Here is a 9,009-nt window from a genome sequence, read left to right on the forward strand (position 1 = left end):
TACATTGTTCAACCGAAAAATTCCCTAAGTTGTTACTCTCTCGGATGGCGACTAGGGGATCTATTGCGCATTCTTTCATTGCCTGTGACTTCCCTGTGGTCGGAGGTCCTACCACAACAGAGTATAAGTTTATTGGCATTTTATGACTTGAACTACTACAAACTAAACTACCATTTAGGCCACTGATGAAGGCGGTTGTTGTCAATAAACATGGAACCATATATCCAATCGACGAGCTTATTGCAATAGCTTGGTTCTGGATAAAATTATAGACGTTTGTCGGGAACACATCCTCAAACAAAAAGGGAAGCGAAATAAGCCTCCGGTGTAAACTGTAAATCACACCAGGTTTTTTCGTGTTGTTTCGTCAATTTCGATAGCTTTGACAAGAACATTTTGAAAGCACAGCCTTACAAATACCAGTACAGTAATACAGTCGAACCTGTATTAAGCGGCACTACATTAAGCGGTCACCCTTTGTTAAGCGGTCATGTGACAAAGTCCCAAAAATTTCATAATATAAATACTATTTAAGTGACCTTTATTGAACGGTCACCTCTATTAAGCGGACGCGGTCACCTTTTCCACAGTCCCAAACATAATTTTTTATTGTTTTCAAACTGTATTAAACGGTCAGTGGGATGTAACTACAGTAAACATAATACAATATGTAATTAAATCTTTATTCGGCAGTATGTCAAAGTCTATAAGTTTTGTTTATCTCATTACTCAAACTTCAACAGTGTCAACAGTATTTTCAGTTTGTGTGAACGTATTATTCAAGCAATTTAAATTTTTCTTGTGTCAACTTTCCTTTCAGCCACTGACACGAAAATGTATCTCCATGAAAGTGATACTCGCACGGAATTTTCAAGCCATAACCACCTCCTCTGTTGACACGCTTTCCTTTGATGATTACTTTGCCAGAGTTTGTCTGCCGTTTTAAAAACTTTGTCAGCCATAGTGCCATAAGTTTCGGGGCATGTCCAAGTACATCAACTTGAGAAATAGTATCCTCTAGGTCTGCGGTATTATTAACTCCTTTTTTTCTTACGATTGCAACAGCGTTTTCATCTTTCTTGTTGTCTGGTTCACGTTTAAGTGGATATTCCTCATTGAGTTTTGGTTCCCAGTTGTCCATGTACGCATGATATCCCTGGATAAATGAACTAACTCGAAGTGTTGCTCTATTCCGTTTTGTGTAATTTGTGGCGTAATTTACTTTAGTCTCAGATTCTGCAGCATGCATGTTTATAACCAGAATGTCAATTTAACCACGTCGCCATATTTAATCGATGAGCAATATAGATTGCTCATCGATTAAATATGGCGACGTGTGTAGTGTCTAGCCATTTGAACAAGACACAGATGCACACGGATTCAAACACTGACTAGTTGTATTATAAATGCCTCTTATTTATATACATCCAAGATTGCATATCTAATTATACCTATACCTGCATATCTAATTATACCTAATTAACATCACAATCCCTTCTTTTCTCAGTATTCTAATTGTCCATATTTACGTAATAAAGCTAATAAATAATATACTGTTTTTTTTTCCAACGGTTTTTTCCAAAAGTTTATCTACATACCTACATGTCACTTTTTAATATGCTTAAGTACCTAAATTGAATTATCGCACTGACTTCATGCATTACTTATCTAATTTATACAACCAATATCATAACTAATATCGAACTATCCAGAACTATAACTAACATATGAACATACGTAATCCTTAAACCGTTCAGGTGCACGACATACCCTCTGAGGTCTATTAGGTCTATTAGAAATATTTACACTACTTTCCTTACTGTTCTCTTGAGACCTTCTCTCTGTTTCTTCCTCAGCTTCCTGTTCCTGTACATTTTCTTGATTTTGCACATCCTCTTCTACGTCAGATGATTCCACTTCAAATTTCTTCACATGAGTTACATTCCTTCTATACTGAACTCCTGTTGAAGATTTAACTACTACTTCGTTTCCACTTTTATCCACAACTTCTAATGGTAATAAAAACACTTCCATTCACCTTACGTTTATCTTTTGTCCCCACTGCAAAAGCATATTCATCATCATCGTTGATCTGATCATTAATTTTACTTTTCGCCGCCGTCAAAATTTGTTTGACACCAGGATGCTTGCTCTGCTGCCCATTTCCTCGGTTGGACTGTGTCCTACAAACAACAGCAAAATGTCCTATTTTGTTGCACTTCTTACAGGCTTTACCCACAGCTGGGCAGTTTTTATCTCGAGCAAAATGTCCATTTCTACCACATCGGTAACACTTTTGACCTTGCTTACTATTGTTAATATTCTCGCCCTTTTTCCCTTTCCATCCTCTGCTCCCAATAGTGTTAACTTCCCCACGCCGATCACTCTCCATTCGTCTAGCTTGCATTTCACTTGCTTCCATCGACCTTGCAACTGTCTGTATATCATCTAATGTTAAAGTCTTGCCCATTTCTAACAACTTCCTTCTAAGTTTAGTTGATCTACATTTGTCAATGACCTGATCTCGAATATGTTCTTTCTTGTACTCTCCAAATTCACAATTATCACTTTGGCGGGTCAATCGAATAACAAATTGATCGACTGTCTCAGATTCCCCTTGGAACATTTGTCGAAATTCATGTCGCTCAAACGGCACATTGATCTGAGGTGTAAAATGAGAGTCTAGAGTTTTCATAGTTTTTTCATACTCATCTGTTTCGTCTTTACTCCCACTAGCCGGTTCTTCTAAAGTTGAATATACTTCTTGAACATCCATTCCTGCTGAATGGAGTAACAAAGCTTTCTTTTGCCTCGGATCAGTAATTCCTTTGCCATCAATATAGAACTGAAATGCTGTTTTCCACCGCCGCCATCTTGGTCCTACACTCGTCATATCGCCAGTACAATCAAACGGCATCACTCCACTTACTCCTAGGCTTTTCGCCATAATAATCAAATATATTTATACTTCAGGCTTTAAACAAAATCCTCGTCGCCAAATGTAGTGTCTAGCCATTTGAACAAGACACAGATGCACACGGATTCAAACACTGACTAGTTGTATTATAAATGCCTCTTATTTATATACATCCAAGATTGCATATCTAATTATACCTATACCTGCATATCTAATTATACCTAATTAACATCACAACGTGGTTAAATTATAGCAGTCATATTTGTCTTATTCTTCTTTTATGGTTGATCTTTGGCGGTCAGCTTAACGTCAAAGACGATCAGTTTAATGCCAAGTTTCAAGATATTGATTTTTTATGTGCGGCAAATAACACCATTCGTGAGCAAATCGAAATATCCATTGGAAGTTTTGAGAAGCGATGTCACATGAGCGTTGTGGAGACGCCTTCGCGTGAAGTTTTTATGGCAACCTGTTGTTTATTTCGCAGGTCTGCTATTGCTTTTTGTCTTATCTATTTGGCGAATGATGTCGAGATGAACCCTGGACCTGATGTCTCATGCCCAAGTCTGGGGAACCTTACTCGTGCTCGTGGCTTGAAAATTGCCCATATTAATGTCAGAAGTATAATGGCGAAATTGGACTCTCTAAAGTTGCTTCTTGCTAAAAAACCTATTGACATCTTAACAGTATCAGAAAGCTGGTTGAAGCCTTCTATTTTGGACAGTGAAGTATCTATTGATGGTTATTCCTGTGTTAGAAAAGATAGGTTGGGCAAGGTTGGGGGAGGAAGTTTGATCTATGTTCGGGAGGGTATTCCGTTTCGCTTTGTTGTCGAGCTTAGTCTTGCTTCAGCTGAACTTTGCTCTATTGAAATCTTACGTCCTAAAGCTAAGAAGGTTATTGTTTGGTCTATTTATCGCCCCCCAAACGGCAAAGTCGAACAGTTTGTTAATGAGTTAAACGAGCTTCTCCTGAATGTCGCGGACAAAGATGAATTATTGGTTTTGGGTGATTTTAATATCTCGTGGAATGCAAAGTCTGCTGTGGACAAGGCATTAAAACGTAAATTGAAAAACTTAGCAAACGGTCATGGCTTGGAACAGATAATTGATCAACCCACGCGTGTTACGGAAAAATCTTCAACCGTGCTCGATTTAATATTCACAAATTTTCCGCATCGCATCATTGACCATGGTATTGTTGATCCCTCATTAAGCGATCATTCAATGGTTTTTTGTGTTGTTAAGGCCTGTGTTATTAAAGCCCCAGGAAAAACTATTGAGTTTCGTTCCTATAAGCGCTATCAAAAACGAAATTTTATTCAGGATTTGCGTAGTGCTGATTGGAGTGTTGTTGATGATGAGCCAACTGTTGATTTGGCTGTCTTGGCCTGGAATAATTTGTTTCTGTCGATAGCTAATAAACACGCGCCTATCAAAACAACTCGAATAAAAGGCTCCAAACTTCCTTGGCTAACAACAGAGTTGATGGATGCTATGCGCAAACGTGATTTTTATCGTAAAATGGCGAAGAAATCTAACTTGCAAAGACACTGGACATTGTACAAGGACTTAAGAAATTTTGTTAATTCAGAGGTCAAGAGATGCAAAGCTGAGTATTATACAAGGCTAATTGATGAAAATAAACAAAACCACAGTGCTTTATGGAAAACACTAAACGAAGTTACATGTCGTAAGAAATGTGAATCTGTTTCCTGCATTGAAAGCGATGGTATAATTTATTCCGATCCAAAGTCTATAGCTAACATTCTGAATCAGCACTTTTCATCCGTAGCTTCTATGTTAGCTCAGAAGTTTAAGGAAAGCCTAATCATATTATTACCATCAAGTTCGACTGTTACTGCTGATGACTCAAACAGTACTTTTACTTTTATGCCCGTACCAAAAGAATTTGTCTTGATGGAACTGAAACGACTAAAGACTAATAAGGCGATTGGTCTTGATGGTATAAGCGCGCGGTTGCTGAAAGATTCTGCAACTGTAATTTATAAAAGTCTAACGACTTTATATAATCGATCACTTGAGAATGCATCTTATCCTGCAATATGGAAAAGTGGAAAAGTCGTAGCCTTATTTAAGTCAGGAGACAGCATGGCCTGTAATAATTATCGACCAATTACTATATTACCAACAATGAGCAAGATCTTGGAGCGTGCAGTTCATCGACAGCTTTATGATTATATGGTGGATCACAACATTTTAACATCCAAACAATTTGGTTTTCGCCCAAAATTATCTACCGTGTCAGCCCTTACACATTTCACTGATACTATTTTGCATAATCTTGATAATGGCTGTATGACTGGTGCAGCTTTCCTTGACTTGTCGAAGGCGTTCGACACGGTCGATCATGGTCTATTGATAAAAAAACTCGAGGCAATTGGTGTGAATGTACATGCTATTGAGTGGTTTCGATCCTACCTAGAGAATCGTCAGATGAGAACGTTTGTCGGCAATGCCCAATCTGCGGGCTGTGAAATTTCTGTTGGAGTCCCCCAAGGAAGCATTCTTGGCCCTCTCTTGTTTATCCTGTACATAAACGATCTTCCAACATCCTTGAGTAACTGTGATGTGATGATATATGCTGATGACACTGTAATTTATTATAGTGGAAATTCCGTGAAAGAGATCCAAGATAAGGTTAATGAAGATCTTATCAAGTTAGCATGTTGGTTCAATTCTAACCTCTTAACTCTAAATGTCGCGAAATCTAAATTTATGATGTTTGGAAGTAACCGTTCCAGTAAGTTCCGGGATGTTCACAAAATTACAGTTTATGTCGGAGAAAATCAACTGGAAAGGGTTGAGTCATTCAAATATCTTGGCATTACAATTCACCAACATATGAAGTGGGCTGATCATATTGATGAAATTAGTAAAAAGATAAATCAAAGAATCGGTTTAATACGAAGAATAAAGACCCTTTTACCCGTCTATGCGAGGAGAACCTTGTATATGAGTTTGATAGCTCCGTTATTCGATTATGCTGATACTGTCTGGGGAGACAAAAACAATGACACTCTAATGAAAGCCCTACAAATTCTACAGAACAGAGCAGCAAAGATAATCTTGGATAAGCCAAAGTATAGTTCAGCAACCGAGGCACTTACTCTCCTTAATCTACAACCCTTATTAGAACGTAGAAAGTCCCACCGTCTTACTGCGATGTTTAAGTGTTTAAAGAGTGAGAGCAACTTTCCTGTTGACTTTGTAATGAATAATAATATTCATAGTCATTTTACCAGATCTAGAAATAATATATATTTATCGAAGGTAAAAACTAATTGGGGTAAACAAAGGTTTGTTTACCAGGCTGCATGTGAGTGGAACACTTTACCTGAGAGCATAAGAGACTGTCAGAGCTTACAACTTTTTAAATCTAGGTTATGAACGTTTTACTATTTGCACTTTTTAACTTTTTAACTAGTTTTAATAGATGTAATATAATAATTGTATTTTAGCAGGGCCCTACTGAAAACCGCTTTGGCGATGTAGGCTCACTGGGTAAATACTGTTATAATAATAATAATAATGTCGGTACAGTTTTGGTAAAAATGAATGAGCTGGTAGATTGCCAAAATTGCGTGTCAAACTTCACTGCACTTCCTTAGTTCATGTTTGGCCAGACACAATCTGGCTTGATAAAATGTTTTTCTGACGATGTCATAAGCACCGCTATGGCGCTTTGTCAAAGTTGCTCGGGAGAAACAAAATATCAATGCTTACTTTGTCAAAAACCGACCTGCAATCGCTCAACTAACTGTTCGATTGCTGCATCCGAAGAATTACCGGGATGGAATGCTGGTGTAGCAGTTGGCATATGTATACCTTAGTGAAGAAAGTAGAGGAGTTGTCGGCAGCAAACGAAAAGAAAATGTAGACTTGAAACCCGACACAACTATGAAACATAAGTCCCAAGCATTAAAACCGCAGGCACAGAAAAAGCGCAAGTGTTTAACCCTTCAACAAAGAATGGAAGTGGTTCGCTATTCGAAGGACAATCCGGGCAGTGGATACAGAAAAATAGCCGAGCACTTTGAAATAGGCAGAACGCAAGCACAAAAAATTATTCAAAATAAAGATGCTATAATCGCCTCGTATAAACAACGTCAGTCCAGTTCAATAAAAAAGAATCCGTGTCGGAAAGTACATCAATGTGAACGAAGCGTTATGGGACTGGTATTTGATGTGCAGAAACTCGAACATACCTATTTCGGGACCGATGCTTCAAGAAGAAGCTCTCCTAATTGCTGAAAAATTAGGTTTTCTGTGTCGAACAGCTGGTTAGAGTCATTCAAGAAACAGCATGGGATTTGCAATATGTCAGTGGCCGGAGAAGAAGCTGACGTTAGAACGGAAACTGTTGAGCCTTTTGGCGGGGATTACCTGAGAAAACCCTGAATGAAAAGGGAAAGCGTTGCAGCGGTGGGAAAAAAGCAAAACAACGGAATACGTGGGCTTTTTTTGTGAATGCTGCTGGGGAAAAGGAGGACCCTATTGTGATTGGAAAGTCTGCAAAGCCTAGGTGTTTCAAGAAACTGAAAGATGTCAAACGTCCGTATAAGTGCCACTATTTCTCAAACCAGAAAGCTTGAATGAACTCTGAAATAATGAACTCTGTTCTATCGAAGTTGAACAAACGCTTGATCAGGGAGAAGAGAAACATTATTTTGTTTATGGATAACGCCCCATGTCATCCTCCATGTCTTGAAGGGAAGTTTCCCAACATCAAAATTGTATTTTTGCCGAAAAATACAACATCCAAGACGCAACCTTTGGACGCTGGGATAATCGCAAACTGGAAGGTAAAGTACAAAAAGTGACTCCTCCGATATGTATGCTCCAGAGCAGATGGATCGATTAATGCATCAGAAATTGTTAAGTCGATTAATGTTCTCATGTCCATTGAATGGGGGAGACAAGCATGGGACGAGGTTTCCAACAGCACCATCAAAAAGTGCTTTCAGAGCACAGGGATATATCCACTAGACTCAGTTGTAGAAGACGATCCATTTGAAGGTGAAGAGCTGTATGATCTGCAAAATCTTATCAACAGATTCAACGTACAGCTAACTGCAAGTGAATTTATTGCAGCGGAAGAGGACATTGAAGTTTGACAGCTCCAATCCAAACTGGAGGAATGATCTGCGTGACGAACTGCTTCATCACGACATAGAGGACGAATTGTCAATCTTAGAAGACAAAGAACTACCAATGGGACAACAGGATGCAGAGTGTGGCATGGAAAGTGCACAGTCATCAATTAAAACAGTGCGAGAAGCGATGGAATTCGGTGATGAATTGCGAAAATTTGCTCAATTTAACGAGCACCAAGAGCTTTCGCTTGCTATGTCAAGGGTGGATGACTTGTTGAGTCAAATTAAACTGAGCAGTCCGCAACAACAAACAAAAATTCATGACTATTTTTCAGCGGTTTAAGCTTGACATTTTTATTGTACAGTACAAGTAGTCTCTAATTTGTAGACTAAACTCAGAAACAATTTAAAGTTTTATATACTTTTTAATTGGTTACTTGGTATGTGTAATGAAATGTATTACTGTTGATTCCAAATTTAGTTATAATAAATATTATATTAAGCTGCGCGGTGATTTCTACAAGACCTGTATTAAGTGGTCAACCTGTATTCAGCGGTCACTTGCAAAATCCCCGAGGGTGACCGCTTAACACAGGTTCGACTGTATACACTGATTTGCATATTACTGCATACTACGGTAAAATGGACCATGCATTTATTCCTGTCTTAATAGCTTTAAATCATACATATAGACTTTATAGTGGGAAAATTAAATGAAATATAGTAATTAGCGGTTAAGTAATTCAAATTGAGCGTTTTGCTTTACATCCGGCTTAAACTTGAACAAAAGCTTGATTTCATTAGAGGGTAAACTAATGTTATAACCTAATTACAAAATCTAAACCAAATCTCTACTTTACAGAAACAATACATACCTTTTATATCCCTACAGCAATTTCTAAATTCTAAAACAAATAAGTACTCGATAACCTGGGAATTACTTTTTTTCAATTCAATTCACATGTCATATTGTCAT

At 38.0% G+C, this 9,009-nt stretch overlaps 1 protein-coding gene across 1 annotated transcript; it reads left to right on the forward strand.

The window, feature by feature from the left end:
* Positions 1 to 3,543: 3,543 nt before the first annotated feature.
* LOC114526522 lies at positions 3,544 to 8,376 on the forward strand. Its single transcript, XM_028548133.1, has 3 exons — positions 3,544 to 4,648; positions 4,712 to 4,917; positions 8,032 to 8,376. Exons 1-3 carry the CDS (start codon positions 3,544 to 3,546, stop codon positions 8,374 to 8,376), a joined length of 1,656 nt encoding a protein of 551 aa, XP_028403934.1.
* The last annotated feature ends 633 nt before the right edge of the window (positions 8,377 to 9,009 follow it).

This window comes from Dendronephthya gigantea, unplaced genomic scaffold (assembly GCF_004324835.1).
Source record: "Dendronephthya gigantea isolate DGI-Jeju-01 unplaced genomic scaffold, DenGig_1.0 000039F, whole genome shotgun sequence".
Lineage (NCBI taxonomy): Eukaryota > Metazoa > Cnidaria > Anthozoa > Malacalcyonacea > Nephtheidae > Dendronephthya > Dendronephthya gigantea.

What these genes read in the sequence shown, in the direction of transcription:
- LOC114526522 (XM_028548133.1), top strand. Translation starts at nt 3,544, where the DNA reads ATGGCGAAATTGGACTCTCTAAAGTTGCTTCTTGCTAAAAAACCTATT. An exon ending in TTCCTGCATTGAAAGCGATG is followed by an intron (nt 4,649 to 4,711) that starts GTATAATTTATT and finishes TTTCATCCGTAG; the next exon opens with CTTCTATGTTAGCTCAGAAG. An exon ending in TGCTGAAAGATTCTGCAACT is followed by an intron (nt 4,918 to 8,031) that starts GTAATTTATAAA and finishes AATTTATTGCAG; the next exon opens with CGGAAGAGGACATTGAAGTT.